Source organism: Uloborus diversus, chromosome 1 (genome assembly GCF_026930045.1).
Source record: "Uloborus diversus isolate 005 chromosome 1, Udiv.v.3.1, whole genome shotgun sequence".
NCBI classification, from domain to species: Eukaryota; Metazoa; Arthropoda; class Arachnida; order Araneae; family Uloboridae; genus Uloborus; species Uloborus diversus.
This window is the reverse complement of record NC_072731.1, coordinates 137,987,368-138,006,727: the sequence shown is the minus strand read 5'-3', so window position 1 is coordinate 138,006,727 and position 19,360 is coordinate 137,987,368. Positions and strand designations below refer to the sequence as shown.

Sequence of the window (19,360 nt, the reverse complement as noted above, 5' to 3'; positions counted from 1 at the left end):
ATTTGTTCTGACATCCTAGAAAACATTGAAAGAAATCCCACCTTTTTACAAAATGTTATTACTTGTGATGAATCGTGGTTTTTTACCTACGATCCTGAAACCAAACGCCAGTCGATGCATTGGAAATCTCCTGATTCTCCACGACAAAAAAAAGCACGAATGTCAAAATCTAAATTCAAGGCAATGATGATTGTTTTTTTTGATGTCAAAGGGATTGTACACATTGATTGGGTACCAGAGGGACAAACAGTGAATCAGCATTACTACATTAGCGTCCTGACTACCCTACGTGAGCGAGTACGGAGAAAACGGAATGATTTGTGGAAAAAAAAAGACATGGATCCTGCACCAAGACAATGCCCCAGCTCACAATGCGTTGTCAGTGAAGACGTTTTTAGCCAATCACAACATTCCCATCTTAGACTATCCACCCTACTCACCTGATTTGGCCCCTGTGATTATTTTCTTTTCCCTAAAGTCAAATCAGCTTTGAAAGGAACTAGATTTGAGAGTGTTGAAGCAGTAAAAGAAAAAGCGACGGAAGTAATGTATGGACTTACCGAAAATGATCTGCAGCATTGCTATGAACAGTGGAAAATTCGTATGGAGCGGTGTATAGACCGAGGAGGAGAGTACATTGAAGGAGATAACATCAAATTGTAAATAATGGAAAATAAATTTTTTTTATAGCATCAGTTCGGTTTTTTTCTAGCCACACCTCGTATACAAATCTGAATGTTTTTGGCATAATTTTTAAACCAAGCATTGAAAATCTTTTCATTAAATATATATATATATATATATATATATATATATATATATATATATATATATATATATATATATATATATATATATATATATATAAAGAATACATGCATTTTATGTGCATATAGTACACCAAAATTGAAAAAAAAAATAAAATAAAAAAACTTTTCTACTATAAAACATCAATCAAAAACTGCCCTTTTAAATTTATTAAAGTGACCTTTTATCTGATGCAAGCACCCAGCCCCTTTTTTGGTCAGGGGGAAACACTATTTGATACATACAAGAACACATAAGCTAACTCACATTTTTAATTTTCTATATGAGGCCCCTAGTTTCAAAACCGGATACTTGTAGAAAACCAAATTTTACAGGAGACGTAAAAGTCCGCCCCATTTCAAGGGGGAAAGAAGCAGTTTTTGAACCTAATATTGAGCAGGCAAATAGGCCTTATGATTCTCTTCAAGATTAACAAAAAAAAAAAAAGAAAATCGAATTTTTTGCAAGTATCTGGTTTTGAAACTAGGGGCCTCATATGTATGATGAACTTACAACTATAATGCCTTGTAATTCCTCCAAAATTACAGTAACTTCTTCCTGAAGAAGCCAATCAAATTCTTGATGCTGTATGAATATAAAACAAATGTGATAAAATTTCTTTACAAAATGCAATACATAATTTCAAAATTTCAGTCTTTTAATCTTGCAGCAGATGTGAGTAATTGAGAAATACACTAAGAAGTAGTTTTATTTTCTATCTTAAGGTCATATAATTCTATTAACATTTGGTTTTATAATTCTTTAACCTCCCTTAGACCTACTTTTAGTCATCATTGGAAATTTTCTAGTATCAATAGCATTTTGCACAGCTGCTGTTTATATCTGAGAGATACAAGCGACGGTTTAAGTCGGTTTTTGTTGCATTTGATTTTTACTTATTTTATGACTTAAATATTATACTTAAGGCTTAAATATTATACCTGTTTAAAAAACAGTCCATAAAAATAAGTTTAACCTGTGCTCCATTGTAATAAAAATTTCCAATAAAAGCATACAAAGTCACATGTAACAAGAATTTATTTTAACAGTACTGTGTACCTCTTAGACATATACTGCTTTTATTCTAACTCTAAACATAAAAATTACCTCAAATCCAGGTTTTGTGATTTTTTTTATTTAAAAAGATTAATAAATAAAAAAGCCAGATTTTTAAAATTTAAATTAGCTTTCTTTGGTTTAAAGCAGATTTTTTTTTTTTTTCAAATCTACAATAACCAATCCTTCAACCATATAATTCTAGAAAACAGTGGTATACCCCTATTTCCTAGAATTATCATTGGCAGTTTTCTATGTTTATCAGCTAAGAGTCAACAAAAGTTCTGAAATATATTCAATTATTTGATTGGAAAAAAGAAGGCAAAAACCCTAGATAACAATGCAATCTGAACTAATGAACCCATTCAGCTTGCTCTTAAAATTAGGATAAGTTCCCCTAAACATTCAATACATTTTTAGATTTATAAATATGCTGTAGTGTTTAGAAAATATAAGATTTTATTTTTGCTTTGGTTGAAAGGTTTCCATTATCATCTAATGTTTTTAATGTAAAATATGTTGAACAATTACTATGGAAGGGGGGGGGGGAGACAAGGTCCCTTTATTTTTGGAAGTGAGTGATAGTAGCCCATCCCCCCCCCCTTCTCCACATACAAACTGGCTTGGATCTCAAGGTTCACTTCACAGTTGTCAGGTAAAAACAGAAGTTGATCTCACGCTGGTTGATGACATCAGTGGTTGGTATTCCTAAAATGTTTTAATATAAGAACAGCTAACCGGAGACTCTATTTAGGAGGCTTTTGGCTAGTGACTGGTAGTGAGACTAGGTTAACCTGTTGCTTCTCCGTGTGGTGACCGGGAGCAGAATAGTCCCAACGTAGTCCATGCGTGTCGTAAGAGGCGACTAAAATAGACACCTAATCTAAGGTGTGAGGCTAATGGATGGATGGTATCTGGGTTGTATGATGTCTTAAATGGTCCCATAGAGGAACCGGGCGAAACCTTGTTGCACTTTGCCTTAAACTCGTACAGGGTGGTTGAGCGGGTGTTGACCGTTTACCACCTCACAGTTCCCAGCTCTCATGGAGTTGGAAGCTGGCTTGAAGGAGAAAACCAGCAACCTTGCTGCTTGAGGAGGTGAGGGTGCAAGTTTGCAATCCACCGAAGCAGAGAGTAAGGGGACAGGGAGTACTCAATTTTGCACAAAAATGTAACAAGTGCAGGCGGGAGAGGGAGTGGATTTCAGAGGAGGTGAAAATCACTGAGCCGGTCTTTCATGAGAAGGTAAGAGAAACCAAAAATTTTTGGTTGGAGGTTTCAACTCCTTCGCCTGCACAAACCGCTGCATCTTTAAGAGTAAGAACAGATCAACCACAGTCCTATGCTCAAGTATGGAATATGCTTATGATGGATGTTGTGAGAGAAACCAACCCTCGGAGAAGTTATCTCACAATGACATTGAACATATTCAGCTGGTCATCCTAAGAAGGACAGTCCTGATTCTTTCCGGGGATCACATGCCGAAAATGCAAAAGGCTGCTTAGTAAAAATAGTATTAGGAAGACTTTTAGTCTTCTTATTTGTCATTGCACCTTGCTTTAATGGGTGTCAATAAGGATCCAACTTTCTGGGGTTGCCTCTTTTTTGAGGAAACTGTTACTCACATCATGTGTGATTCTGAAGTGTTTTTTGCCTAACAGAGGTTCCCAACCTTTTCTTTCCTGCAAAATGCAAACCCCTTCCAAACTCTGAAAGACGTCAGCAAACCCCTTGGGGACTAGGTATTTAGTAACAAGTAAAAAGAAAAAATGTGCGCACACACACACAGACAGTAAAATTTGGGAGATCTTTTTTAGTTTGATGTTGTTACATAATTTATAAGTAGAACGAAAACATAATTGCAAAATATAGAATTACAAATATTGCTACAAACTTAAAATGATTGCTAAAAAATAAAATGCAAAATAAATTCACCAAAAAATAAACGCATTGATTATTCCATGTTGAGCTTCAATCAACTTTGAAAAAATTTTTAAAATGTGATATTTGTGGAACAAAGAGATTCAAAGATTATCTGAAATTTTCCTGACACAAGGGTACATTCATAAATATTTTAACTAAATAAGAAGTCAATTAAAGAATGACCTTCAAAATACCTTTCAGGGAACTGTCTCAGATTAACTAAATGAACTTTTTTCTTACAGTAAAATGAGAAATATCTTTATGTTTAAGTCTTCCTGAAAAGAACTATGTGCCTAGCTGTTTGATAAAAATATACCCTGCACATTAATCGTCTGATTGTTGGAGAATTTTCTTGTAATTGTGAAGAATGCGTACATTGAAAATAATAGAAGAGTCTATTTTCAATATACACATTTACTCTAATTTTTACACAAAAGGTAATTTTTATCAAAATAAATATTTTTAAGCTCACTTACTACAAGAGTAATTTTCTATACAAATTTCATTAATTCTTTATTTACATATAAGCAGAAATTATGTTGCATGGTTAATTATATTTTTTTTACTGAGTAAACCTCATAATGCCAAACTTTCAACCACAAAATTTTCTATAGCGCTCAATTAATTTTTCACACTTCCTGTGGTGTTTTTTAGTTGCTAGCCAAACTTTTCCTTTTTCAACAATACAGCTCGAAGTAAATTGTAGTCTATGTAGAAAATTATAGCAACTAATAACAGCGAAATCTCACTTATATGCATTGACTCAACACAAGAGAAAAGGGATAGCTCTTCACCAGACTCAAATGGTAAAGAAACTAAAAAACAAAATAATTTTAGATGCTCGCATATGCTCCATGTGATGTTTTCATCAACTTTAATCAATCTTTCCGATAAAACGCTTCTGAAGAAACGAACGCTTTCAAATTCTTTCATCTGCAGGCATTGTATTCATAAGTAGAGCTTTTTTAGCATGGCTTCAGGGCTATCATTCTCAATGGAAGCGCTAAAACTGGCAGTTTGCAACAACAAACTAAATTATTTAAATGTAAAATATGTCAGGAAGTATGAAATATTTTCATGCTAAGAGTATTGAATGTGTGAGAGCCAAATGAATAAAAAAGAGCAAAATTTGCTTAAAACTGCTTGAACATGAAACTTTATCAGAAACAGGCATGATAAATCTGCCATTACAATATTTTTTTTTTTTTGCGAACCCCTTGAAAACTTCTCGCTGGTTGGGAACCACTGGCCTATAGGTTCGAATGCCTTGGTCCTCATTTGCTTGAATCATAGGTGATTCATAACATTCCTATTAGGTGTTCGTTAAATTTTGCTTCAGCTATTGGTCTGTTTTAAGACTTCTGTTTGGGGACTAGTACAATAGACTTCTGGTCGCAGTGCTTGCTTCGGTTGAACCCCCTTTCTCTCATTTTATTCAAACTGTTACTTTATTCCAACATGGCCTGTGGCTTAGGTACAATACTTTGGAGCACCTGGGGTCACAAAACATAGTTTCATAAAATGAACTTTAGTGCTTTCAAAATTGATTGAAAGGTACACTATCTTCCTCTATATTTTAAAGTTTGAAAAAGGGTCGAAGGCAGACCGTGGTATGAATTGGCGTTACAAAAAACGTGAAGGCTATGCATTGTGAATCGATACAATACATTTACTAAAACTAACTCAGCAGCACCCAGAGCGCCTCTGAGTATTTGAGCTCATTAAAAAGGGCAATATTAAACATTAAAAAGCCATCATTCGATCAAAAGATCATTAATTTCTAACACTGCACAAATTAGTAACCGATTTATTTAAAAGGCGTCCCAATTTATCGCCAAAATTTGGCGACATTTGGAAAAGCACCTTTATCGAATAATCCCCGTTAGTTTTAATGCAACTTATGAAAGGCATTATTTAAAATTTGTATACTTCAGGGGGTATATAAAGCATAACACTCTCCCATTTCAAAGAGTAGAATTCTGAATATTTTATTGTAAAAATGAAACTGAAAAGACTTACTAACGAAAGAACTTCATCATCGATTTCAGACATATCGGAAAATGTTTTTTTAATAAAACATTAGTTTCATAAACAAGAAATCGCGCTCCTTTTAAATCTATTTATTTACATGTCATTGGTAGGGTGAGGGGAGTAAGAGGCGGGGTAGACTAGAGGCACAACTTCTTCCTCCATGGTTTCCTTCATTTTATTAAACCTCAAAAAACTTGCAATTTTGAACTTAAGGCACTAAAGAAATTAGTTTTCCGAAAGTTTTCAGCTGTTTTGAATCTAGTTTCAAAGGTGATTAATAAGAGTTTTGAATTTTAAACTACTTATAAATTTTATTGTTAGGTTGACGGTGGCATTAATAATTCGATTGCGTCATTTCGAGGCAATCAACGCAAACAAACGAAACAACCGGTAAGTTACCAAAATCCTGTCTGCTATCAAAAATAAAAAAAAGATAAAGTTATTAGTAGGCGGTTGCACAAGATTCATATATATTGCGGCTGCTGATTGTATCTTTCTCTTCGTGCATGTCTGCTTGGAAAAATAGAAGTATGATTGAGAAGGGTATTTTTTTATATTTTGGTCATTGAAGGGTTTTTTTCCATTACAAATGCTTAAATGGTTATTCAGACAATTGATTTAAAAAATAATAATATTCTTTGAAAAGAAAATTGATAACGTTTTTATTTTACATATCCATGCTATTGTTTTCCATGCAAATTATATTGGAAGTTTTAAATTTCTGTTTAAAACAAATTTGCTTTGGCATATTGCAATCATAAATTCAAAATTTAAGTGCTTTGTGCTCAAAGTATGTTTGCATTTTGAAAAAATCACTAAAATACCGTAAGAAGAGCTGCTATTGTGATATTGTTACTTTATTTTATGATTTAATAGGTTTTTATATATAAATATCTGTTTTTATTTATTTTATTTTGTGATGTTACAATGTTATTTAGCGTTTAAAATTTGCCCACTTAATTCTTTTAAATGATTCTAATCCTTGATAAATATTGCTTCTTGTGTATTGGAAAAAAATATTTAGTTATTTGTAACATAAAATGTATAACTGATATTTATTAATTCTGTCAGAGAAAGTAGAATGGGAGTTTTCATGCCCTTTTACAACTTATACATCCATTTCATTGTTTTTGTGACTCCAAACACCACTGTCTTTTGAACATTTAGGAATTTGTGTTTTGCTATCACAATATCAGGACATTGTTAAAAAGTACTGTAGAGCCCATGAGTGAACCGGCTTATGTTCAGTGGTTCAGTATTTTAAAAGTAAATGTAAATTGTAAGATATCATTTTATGGCATTTCTGCTTCACCATGCATCATTCCTTGAAAAATTGAAGAATAGCATTTTTGATATTGATTCACATTATCTTTGCTTTCAAGGGCTTATATATAATAAACACACGTCTGTGTAAATAAACATGAACATCTTACTAATTTATGGCCTAACATTATATATATATATATATATATTGGCCTAACAATATATATATATATATATATATATATATATATATATATATATATATATATATATATATATATATAAACATTTGAGTAAGCTGGTAATGTTTCAATATATTCGTAGCCACTACAATATTTTTATGTCTCAAATAGATTTATTATTTGTAAGACTTTTGTACAGTTGAATTCAAATCTTCAAAAAAAGTTGGAAGTTCTTAAAAATGTCAATTTTGCTTTCACTATAAAATTATCTGTATTTTGTTTAGATATGGCTCAAGGCAAAGGTTCTGGTGAAGCTTCAACAAATATTGAGAAGCAAAGTATTTATCGTATACCGCCATATTACTACTTGCATGTTCTTGATCAAACTACTAATGTAACTCGTGTAGAAACTGGTCCAAAAACTTATATTCGACAGGAAAATGAACAGTATGTATATTTCCAGTATTTACCATTCTTGAAGCATTTTGTTAAATTTTCATCCATTGTTTGTCTATAGATTATTGCTTAACCTTGTTGTTTTGTTGGGTATTTGACAACTTGTATCCTACTGTAGTATTCAGACAATGTAAAAAGTCACTAAGTTCAAGACACCAGTTTTAAGACACTATTGATTTAAACTTTCAAATCACTCTAAAAAATAGCAAAAAGCCTTTTAAAGACATCTAACACTTACGGTGGATTTATTCATATAACTTTTGAATTAAATAATTGGTTTAGATCAGGAAATAACTCAAATTCATTGCAGTGATTCATCATTTTTTTTTTTTTTTTGCGTTATTAATGCTTTTTTTATTTTTAAATCTTTTAACTAGTTCCCTTCTGTGGCTAGATGGTTCACTTTCTTGTGCCATTAACTATTGAATGCCAAGATTGCCTCGGACTGCTGCTTAGTTAAATTTGGCAGCAGCATAAAACTATTTAACTCAACATCTACTTCTATTTATCTATCTGCTATATCTCTCTTTGTATCTACGTCTATCTGTACAATAAGAAGCCTGTAGATGTTGTTTACATTGATTTTCAAAAAGCTTTCGATAAGGTACTGTATGTTGCTCTACTTAGCAAATTTGCTGATATAGGAATAGGAGGGAAATCTTTCATTTGAGTAAAAAACTGGCTGACCAGAGGGAAACAGAAGGTAGTTGTAAGGAAAAATTATTCTAATTGGAGTGAGATTTTAATCGGGGTTCCTTAAGGATCAGTGGTAGAGCCTGTTTTGTTAATTGTTTTTATGAACGATATTCATAAAAATATTCCTGGAAACATGACTTGTTTTGCTGATGATGTCAAAGTTATGGGGAGTGTAGAAAATGAAGAACGAGCAAATCAGCTGCAAGAGGATCTAGATCGTATTAGGGAGTGGGCTGTTAATGTTAGGAAATGTCAAGTGCTACATTTAGGGCATGGAAATAAGTGTACAAGTTATTATTTGCAAGGTTCAGTCATTAGTCAGGCAGAAAAAGTTACTGATCTGGGTCTTAATCATCTTAATAAGTCAGGATTTAAAGTTTAGCCTACAGTGCAGCATAGCTAGTAACAAAGTCAATAAGATGCTTGTGTTTATCAATAGATCTATTTCAAACAAATCTGAAGAAGTTCTTCTGCCTTTATATAGAAGTTTGGTAAGACCTCATTTGGAGTATGCTGCAGGGGCGTAGCTAAGGGGGGGGTTTTGGGGACAACCCCCCCCCCCGAAACGTTAGTCAAAAAAAAAAAAAAAAGAGAAAAAGAGGGAAGAGAAAGAAAAAAAAGAAGAAAAAGAAAAAAATTCAAAACGACTTTTTACTGAGTAACAAAGGTCAAAAATTCATTTCGCTCCCCCCCCCCCCCAATGCCATTGAAAATCTGCTCCATGTGTGACCCTCAAGCATAAAGACGCCTTCCTCTGCTGCGACAATTTTTTGATAATTGAGTGAAAGTTGACACTTCGCTTTAGAAATGAGATTGATTTGTTAAATCCACGTATATGCAGCCTTTGTTTGTCATTGATTCTGCAAATTGTTAAATATGTTTAATTTTATGAGCCGCACAGTGGGAATATTGCATACAGTCGTATCTGTATATTTCGAATTTCACATTAAAGAAAAAAATCGAGATAAAGACGTTTTGAAATACGGGGGCTTTAAGAGACTTTTTATAGAAATTTGAAATATGATGGTGAAAATTTGAAATCGATACTAAAGACAACGTGGGCTCTTGATTAAAATTCCTCTTTATTAGTTTTGTTAGGTATTTATTCTATTATTACATTATTTAGTGCTTTATTGAGAGTTTAAGGAATCATTTTGACAGTAAAAGAAACTTTAAGCATATCTTTTTCAAGAAGAAGTCTTTTATTGCTTTTTGGTCCCTGATTTTTTTTTTTTTTTTTTTTTTTTGGATTCATTATTTATGCTCTTGAGGTTAGCAATTGCAGCAAATCTAACTTGGTCAGTATTCTACAATTTTCCTTTTTTCATCACTTGAAAAAAACTTATACTTTCTTTTCACTCCTATCATTTCGGTTTTCTAAGGAATCTCAATTTTAAGAAAGAGAGCTACCAAAGAACAGTACTAATCCGGATAACAGAGCGAAATGGTTTTTAACTTGAATGATCTTTAAACATGAAATTGAAATGTTCATCTTAACATTTCAAACCTGTGAATTTCACCCCTTTACTTTTCTTCCAAGAAAGTGCGCGAAACGACTGTCCTTTGGTTAATCTTCCTGGAAAGCCTATTCGTGGAACGCATTTCTCCCTTTTTTCCACTGCCTCCTCAGCTCTTGAAGACATTTCCTCTGTTTCTGAGTTGAAGAAAATGTTTTTGTTTGCTGCTTTAAAGATCATTTTGCTTTGAATCCGAAAATGATAGCTTAACCGGAATTCGAGACGATAGAGGTTTTTGTTGGTCTGATTTCGTGTGTGTCATAGGTCATAGTCAAAACGACCTTTGCTAACCAGAGTATCCTTTGCAATCACATTGATTTTTCATCCAGTATTTACTGCATATTCTTTTGGAAACGTACAGTCTGTTTAAAATAGTACATTCTAAGTGAAAGTTGTTGCATAATGAAGCGAGCAAGACCGATAACAAGCTTTTTTCAACCAAAAAAAAAAAAAAAAAAATTAAAATGACGAAAAGGATTGCTCTATAAAGAGAAAGTTAACGTCGTCTGAAGAAAACGAAGTACAGTCTGCAAAGCAACATCAGTCCCATCGAACCCTTCTGAAGGTAATTTTATTTTAATTCAATGAAAAACTGCATAGCATTACATGAATAAAATGTTTAAAAACGAGATGAATCTAGATTATTTCTATTAGCTTGGTTCGGATTAAAAAGTAGAAAAAAAAAAAGACTTCTGTTTATAATACCCGAAAATTGCTGTTGCACTCTCAAATAGATATTTATGTAAATTCTAAAGCGGCTAATAAAATTAAAAATAAAGACTTGAGAGGAGAACAGATGGTATGCATTTGAGCGAATAACTTTCTACCGCCTATATTTCTTCCCTAACTTTTTTTACTCAAATTTTATTAACTGCTTTAGATTTAGCATAAATGTAAATACATAAAAAGCAACATATAAATATAACGATATGAAAAGCAATTTTATTTTTTGTGGGTTATAATTCAAGAAGTCTTTTTTTATTTTATTTCATACTTTTAGTGCAAACCAAGTTAGTAAAAATAGTCTTTATAGTCTGACCACCGATGAGATTGAAAGTCAAACATCCAATTTACAGGCAGAAATGGAAGTATCTATTAGCTTTCAGGGATGCCAGCTTTTGTAGATGTGTGTTAGCCTCTAAATTAAGCAGTCACACTGAAGTGAACGGAACACGCTCATCAGATATTTGACTTCCCCTTGATTTGGAAAGACTGGTTTTGACAAGAGAATGCTAGAAAATTTCACTTTAAATTAAAGGAAAAAGGAAAAAAAGTTGAATTTTCCACAACATTAAAAAAAATAAAAAATTCCTTGCTTTTGTTTTGTTTGACACAAGTATCGGAATAGGGTCACCCCTTTCCAAAGTATGTAAGATACACCTCCCTCTCATTTCTTTAATACTAAAAAAATGTATATATATATATATATATATAAATATATATATATATATATATATATATATATATATATATATATATATGTAAAAGAAGAACCCCCCCCCCCGAAAGTCGGGTCTAGCTACGCCCCTGGTATGCTGTTCAGTTTTGGTCTCTTTATCTTAAGAAAGATATTAGTGTATTGGAAAAGGTTCAAAGGCAGGCTACAAGGCTAATAAATGGACTTTCTCATTTAGACTATAATTCCAGGCTTAGAAGGCTAAAAATGTATAGTCTTGAGTAAAGAAGAGACCGAGGGGACATGATTCAGTTGTTTAAATTTATTAAAATGAAAGATGTTACGGGGCTGAAGTTTAGCACTGAAAACAGGACAAGGGATCATTGTTTTAAGCTATTTAAATCTCAGGCTAACATGGATATTAGGAAAAATGATTATTTTAGCAGGGTAGCGGAACCTTGGAACAGCTTACCGGAAGAGGTGGTAATGAGTAAGGGAGTAGATAGTTTTAAGAGGGCCATTGATCTTCACTGAGGATTGTAAATTGACTAGGACCAGCCTAGCTGGGCACAGAGCCTGTTGCTGGTCGTCACTTTTGTATTTGTATCTGTGGAGGACTTATTATTTTTGCATATTCAGTCGAATTTGCATGTAATTTTACTTTATCCTGAAAAGTTTAGCCACCGAGTGAGTGGTAACAGCAAAAACATTTATTTATAAGCGAGTCGCTTATTTGCTAGATTCTGTCTCCTACTTGCATGCCTGCTGGTTGCAGGATGTAGGACATCTATGTTTTTAAATTGTAAATAAAAGATTTTTATTTTATATCCAAGTATTCCTTATATGTTCTTATGTTCGCGGCCAATCGACCTCGCAACATATCCATATACGTCTATATTTATCCTTCTACAGTTTTTTTAAATCTAAATCTTCTATTAATTTCAAGACCATATTTTCTGCTTCTATAAGCCTACATTTTTCTATCTATCTATATTTACCTATCTATCTTTATAAGAGTGAAAATCTAGGCCTTATTGTTTTCCCCGGAAGCGGGCTACACATAAACACAGCTACTAGCCGCCTTTGATGTCTAGATGGTTGTGCAATTTGTTTTGCTCAATTTGCGTTTTATATTATTCACCTGTTCATGCCAAGACTGCTATCTTCAGCAGCTGGGGGGGGGGGGGGGGGGTAAAATTATTTTCATCAGTATCCAGAGGCGGCATTTTAACATTTCATTTTGGGTCGAGTTTCTTAAAAATGAGTTACCTCAGTGTGGAGCAAAACACATATTGGCTAGTGGGAAGGGATCATAAAAGTAGCTTAATATTAATGAAAATTAGGGTTTAAGAACAATTTTTACTTTTGTGATTAAAGTTTTTTTTTTTATTTCAATATAAGTTATCACATTCTAAAATATCTTGATACTACAGATTTTACCTTTTGGTATTTATTAATGTATGATTTTTGGAATTTGGAAGAACACAAAAGCTCATCACTAATCCATCAATGCTCAGTGTCATGCTTTTTTGCTAGTACAGCTAAAGGTGAAAGCGTTTTTTTTTTTTTTTTTTGGCCCATTGTGCTTCAAAAATAATTCTCTAATCTCCTAAGATACGATAATGATCTTTCTCTACTAGCCAATCTGTTTGGAATTTAGTTAAAAAATAATTGAAGTAATTAATTTACGTAAGAAAACCTATCACGTTCCACTCTTCAAAATCTCCCAAGCAAAATTTTTTATTATCAAATCGTGTGTTAATTTCATTCAAAACTGAATCTTATTTTATATAAAATATTAATTCAATGTTATGACTTGACATCATCATATGGATTGATATCCTACCCTGCATGTTAAAGGGCATCAGTCTTTTCACCATTGAAAGAGTCATTTCCCCATAATTCTTCCAGGCGTCAAATCACTACTCTAAAATTTAAAGAAGGTTATTTATGATTTTAACTCTTAAAGACCATTTTGTGTCACTCCGAGATTGCATAATCAAATAGCCCCAGAAAAGCAGAGTTCGACTAACTAAAATTGAGGCCCTAGGCCCAAAATAATTTGGAGGTCTTCTGAAGATTCGATAGCGGAATACAGTAGCTGATTTACAAGTTTGAGTCTCGTAGGAATGCATTTTTGGGGGCCTCTTTGCCGATCACAGAACTATGTAAATCATTTATCATGTGCATTTATGAATCCCCTTCAGTGTCCCTCATAATTTTTACATGGTAAATTCACTTCTGACAGAATGAATAAAAGTTCTCTTTTAAGGAAGGTTTTTTTCCTATTAACAGGTCATTAATTTCTTTTAATTATTTTTTAAAATACATGTATTTTTTGTATGCAGTGATCTCTTACTTATACGCAACCAAAGAGGACAACGAAATTTTCGCTCACAAGTGAGATTCGCGCATAAGTGAAAAACCCAAAAATAAGCTTAAATGCAATAAGTAAACACCAGTTATAGTAATACTAATAATACCCTACTAATACTAATGAATAAATATGCACATAATTTCCGTTTATGCATTGTATTTTAATAAAAATGTAAAATTTGAAGCTGTAGGTTTTGTCATTTTTATGCACTGTACAGTACGTAAGCGCCCCAAAAGTTAAAAAATGTCACGTGACCGAAGCTATAGTCTACAAGGCTGCAAAAGATCCTGGATAGGCACCCTCAATCCTTGCCGCTTGACCACAACTTTCAGTGACGTCAACCTTTTTGTATGTAACCTGTTCTCCCCTCTCGATTTCAATCACATGACTAATTACACCCCCAATTGCCCACTTGTGCAAATAAGAACGCGTTCTTGGAAGAATTCGAACAATGGAATACAGGCGTGTGAATGCATTCCAAGAGACAGAGCAAGAAAGGTACGAATCTTCCTATAAGCAAAGCGTAAATACACGATTTCAATAAAACTTGAAAAAATTGATTATGCATAAGTGAAAGGTGCATTTTAGGTTTTGCATATAAATGAACAGGAGTTAACATTGTTTTCCTATATCGCAGGCCGGACCCCTGAGGAAAACGCGCATACGTGAAAAAAGCGTATAACAGAGATCGCGTATAAGCAAGAGATCACTGGGTAGTTCTCAAAAGGTGGGAACAAAAAAGTTAACTCTGAGACATTTTTAAAATTTTGATATTTGACATCAATTTTGCTTTTATTGCATTGTATGTACACCTAGAACATCATGCACAAACATAAAAAGACAGCAGGTATTTATAAAAATTAATAAATAGCAAATTTAATGATTGGTCTGTAGGTAACAGATTTTGGACATCATCATAATGAAAGTTTCAGTTTCTGAACTACCATAGTTTTTCTGCTTGTAGCATGCTACTTTGATACTTTCAACCACTGAGAATGCACATACCTCCTACATCTAATGAGATATTAGGCATAGTTTGAAAGAAAAAAAAAAGGTACTATTGCAGTACTGTCTCCAAAGTTGCCAAACATGGAGAGGTCACAGATACTTCCTACCGGAGCATACCTGGCTGCAATGTTGTGTAGCAAAATCTTGACATCTTTCCTTTTTTATTAATTATTAATTTATTTTTATTTGTTCCTATAGAAACTATTAATTTTTCAGCAATTACGTAACTCATTTTTTATCACTTTAAACATTCATCAAAATCTTTCATCTCCTTTAGTGTAATCCTTGGACCTCAAAAAATGATCATAATTCCACCATGCCACTTTTGTGTAATACGCAATCCTGTTATGCGAAGTGAAGAAAATGCTTTGATAATTGATAAAACAGGTCAGATTAAACTAAAGCATGCTGATTTTGAAGTAAGGTTAGAGCAAGATCCATTTCCATTGTATCCTGGTGAAATTATACACTCTGTAAGTATGTAGTTTGCTTAAAAAAAGTAATTTCATTATTGTTTTGGATGTTCGTCCATTTTTTCTAACAATTAGATATTGCTGTTTTTAATTTTCGAAATTGATATGCTTTATTTTAATGAATTTTTTTTTTACAAATTTTTTTGAACATTGTTATATTAAGCTCTTTATTTTTTAAAATCATATACGAATTGAGGATCACTCCCTATGTTCATGTTCTGTTATGTTCATATTCGATCCATTCAATGTATCCATTGAGAAAGTAAAACCTGAAACTTCTAATGAATTTCTCCTAATAAATGAACCGCTATACATACTTATTATCATAAGCTCATATCTGTTTGCACTAAAAAGGGGTTTCTTATAATCCCATAGTTTTTTTGAACTATGCTTTTTTTTTTTTGCTAATTTGTGCACAACGAGTACACACTATTGAGTTCTGAGGAAGTTGAAACAGCAATAATTTTTCAATTATTATTTTTTTTTTTAAGGGGATCGTGGACCTTGAAAGCTTTTTCTTTTGTTTATTAATTTTGAAATATGAAACTGGGCATAAAAGTTAGTGAGTTTATTAGCATGCAAAATATCAAGCAAAAAAAAATGCAACAATATAAAAATTTAATTAAAATCAAAAATTTTGAAATTTAAAATAAAAATTTTAAAATGCTCCATGCGACTCAATTTTTGCTGTTTTCTCAAAAAATTTGCATTTTATAAAAGAACAGAACATTGCCAAGAGCTTTGGGTATCCACCGTTTACCCGCCAATGTTCCAAAAATGGAACATCATATTTAACTGAAAATTTTCCCAAGAAATAACGTTAAAATAAACAAGTTTTTTTTTAACACAGTTTAGTCTTATTTCAAAGTATTTTTTGATTTCCTACTTGATTGTTTATATATTTTTAATTATTTATTGCGATTTTTCAAAGATGAGTGTTTTTTTAGCTTTTTCCAACTTTTTCTTATAAAACTTACCAAAAATTGGCTTTTTCAGAAAATGTGATGATATTTATTATAGTTGTGAAAAATACTTCAACGTATGATTTTAAAAGGCTTGTAGAAATGTACAATGATATTTCCAAAAGGTGTACCCCTTCAAAATAACATGTTCCAATTTTGGAACATTGGCGCTTTTAGGGAGTCAAATTTCCAAGAAGTAAATTATTCGACTTTAAAGGGGAAATTTCATTTTTCGTAATATATGTTTCTTTTTTCTTCTCATTTTGAATGTACTCTGATGTAGATGTTGGCAAAACTAAGTAAGTTTATATTTTGAAAGGATATGATGTTTCGTTAGCAAAGAAAATAATAGTCTACTGTTTAACGAACTATATGGCTCCTAATCCACACCTGCTCAGACAGCTGCATTGTCACATGATAATAAAAAACAATATTAGTGAGCGTTTTATTCTTCATATTTTAAATGCAGTTCAATATTTCGCTAGCTTTGTTTTCGAGTGAAACGAAATTCTGTTTGACGTATACCAACTGTTCATAAATGTTAAAAAATGTCTACAAGATTTCTTACTGTAGAACAAGCTGTGGCTTATTTAGAGACATTGTCAGATTCGAATTTGTCAGATGTAGATATATGCCAATTACCCCGTGATGAACCAGGCAATATCACTGAGGAAGAAGACATTCTAGAAGACGAGTTACAACATATTACACCAATTGATGTATGTGGACAGGTGGACATTTTTTCCGCCAACTCTCGTGAAAATTAACAAAAAAATCGGAGGAAGAACAAAGTCTGAAATCATTAGATAATAAAAGTAAAAAAGCGAATGAAAACGGAAAAAAAGAAAAAGTTGGAATTATCAGGAAATAAAAGTAGAAAAAGAATGAAAATGGATTTAACTTGGGAGAAGAAAGCTAACTTTCAGAAACTGATTTCGTCAAAAAGTATTGAATCGCTTAAACACGCATTTCCGAATATAGTGGATTTATCTCCAATTGATTTATTTTTTAAAATTTTACCTTTGCAGTATGTTGAACACTTAGCAAATGTGACAAACTTGTATGCATTGCAAAAAGGAGAATCAATAGATGTTGACAGAAATGAAATCCTACAATTTTTTGGTTTGCTGCTATTGAGTGGATACCATTCTGTTCCTTCTGAAGATATGTATTGGAGCAATGCAGAAGATACATCTGTGCCAATTGTACCAACAGTTATACCTCGAAATCTTTTTTGAAAAATAAAAAACAACTTTCATTTGATGGACAATCATGAATTAAAACAAAATGACAAACTTGGAAAAGTATACCCTATTTACGAAGAATTGTGTAAAAACCTTCAACAATTTGGTGTATTTCATGAAAAATTGAGCATAGAATCTAGGGATCCCTACTACGGTCAGCATTCATGTAAAATGTTTATTAGAGGAAAACCAATAAGATTCGGTTTCAAAATTTGGATGCTGTGCCCTTCAAGTGGATACCCATATTCCATGGAGATTTATTCAAGCAAAAAAGAAGGATCCCCTGGTGTGCAGTTAGGATCCAGATTTGTAAATGATCTATTATCAGTTTTGACTGACACGTCTAAGCATGAAGTATACTTTGATAACTTTTTTTACATCATATGACTTAATTTCTCAGCTATCAAAAAAAGGTGTATGAGCAACAGGAACAATTCGTGAAAACCGAACTGCTCATTGTCCACTGAAATCCAAAAAAGCCCTTTCTAAAGAAGATCGAGGAAATTTTGACTATCGATCTGATGGATCAATGTACATGTGCGGCTGGAATGATAATGCAGTGGTTACAGTAGCATCTAATTGTTATACACATGAGCCACTTGCATCTGTAAAATGTTACTCATATGCGCAGAAATGCAAGATAGATGTGCCACAACCTCATCTTATCAAGAGATACAATGAAGGAATGGGGGGCGTGGACGTCTTGGATAAACTTTTAGGGAGCTACAGACCTCATTTGAGGAGTAAAAAATGGTAGTGGAATCTTTTTAGTAATGCTCTGAATATTTCAGTTGTAGCTAGTTGGTTACTTCATTGTGAGTTACACGAAGTCAAGATGAAGCATTTAGAGTTCCGAAGAGAAATAACAACTCACCTTCTAAGAAGAAAAGTACGAGTGGAAAGTCATCCAGGGCCTCGTTGTCATTTACATAAAAAATCAAGAATGTCTGACGGACATTTCATTGTATCTGCATCCCAGGGACGTTGTGCGGTGTGCAAAAAAAATACGACTAAGAAATGTTTCCATTGCGACAAATGACTTCACCAGCAATGCTTCTTTTCATATCATGGGCATTAGATATTTCTGTATTGGATTTTCTGAATTCTGGTATGTACATAAATGCAATATAAAATATTATTTTTTCCGTAATAAAGTATGCTAAGATAAAAACTGCATTCAAAACCTCTTAGTTTAAAAAAATTCTCTGAAAAAAAAAAACTTCATGCAAAGCGCCAATGTTTCAAAAATGGAACACACTGAAAAACATAGTAAAAAAAAATTTTCTGGAAGTTTTATTTTATTTCTGTATTTACTAGACATAAATAGACATAATTTCAAAAAATTACTCAAATTTGATCTTCCAACAGTAGTTCGGCGGTTAAACAGTTAAGGATTGGTCCATTATTAACTGCACAGTATTTTTTTTCGCGTAAAGCAATAGTTTTTGTTGCGAATATTACATAAAAATCAAAACTTTAATATTTTTAAGCAACATAAAATTCTCTTAAACCTTAATGCATACCCAGTTTTATCAAACTACTACCAAAGTATCATATTCTGAAATTTGAAGCATATCGAACAAATATTAAGTCGCATGGAGCTTTTTCCAATCTGTGTCGCATCGAATTTTCCAGTCCGAGATAAATGACGTTAAAGTCTAATTTCAACTACATTTCATGTTCTTCGTATTTTAATACCTCCCGAAAGATATTTTCACGATGACTAAATATTTGACATTAATACCAATGATAGAATTTATTAAAACTAAGTTTACATTTTTGACACTTAGTTTTACTTAGTTTTTCGACTTTGTTTACATGTTTTACAGTCATTTTAATGGAAAATACGCTTTGTTTACTTTTTTTTAAACGCATATAACTTCGCGATAAAACGTCAGATCAACAAGAGGTTTTTTCATACGATTCAGCACACTTCATATATTGTTACTTCCACGGAATAAAAAAATCA

At 32.5% G+C, this 19,360-nt stretch overlaps 2 protein-coding genes across 3 annotated transcripts in view; one reads left to right on the top strand and one right to left on the bottom strand.

Annotated features, from left to right (window-relative positions):
• LOC129221514 (protein rogdi-like) overlaps positions 1 to 5,927 on the bottom strand; it is a 31,624-nt gene extending 25,697 nt beyond the window's left edge. The window contains exons 1-2 of the mRNA XM_054856009.1: positions 5,806 to 5,927; positions 1,321 to 1,392 (exon numbers count right to left, since the gene is read on the bottom strand). Coding sequence (XP_054711984.1) covers positions 1,321 to 1,392; positions 5,806 to 5,838 — 105 coding nt within the window. The 5' untranslated portion in view covers positions 5,839 to 5,927. The remainder of the gene's footprint in view (positions 1 to 1,320; positions 1,393 to 5,805) is intronic.
• Positions 5,928 to 6,192: 265 nt separating this feature from the next.
• Positions 6,193 to 19,360, top strand: part of LOC129221500 (major vault protein-like) — a 44,758-nt gene continuing 31,590 nt past the window's right edge. The window contains exons 1-3 of one of the 2 annotated variants that reach the window (XM_054855997.1): positions 6,193 to 6,207; positions 7,547 to 7,709; positions 14,990 to 15,185. In XM_054855997.1, coding sequence (XP_054711972.1) covers positions 7,549 to 7,709; positions 14,990 to 15,185 — 357 coding nt within the window. In that variant the 5' untranslated portion in view covers positions 6,193 to 6,207; positions 7,547 to 7,548. Of the gene's footprint in view, positions 6,208 to 6,295; positions 6,346 to 7,546; positions 7,710 to 14,989; positions 15,186 to 19,360 lie in introns of those variants that run through there. The other variant, XM_054855991.1, reaches the window with a different exon arrangement.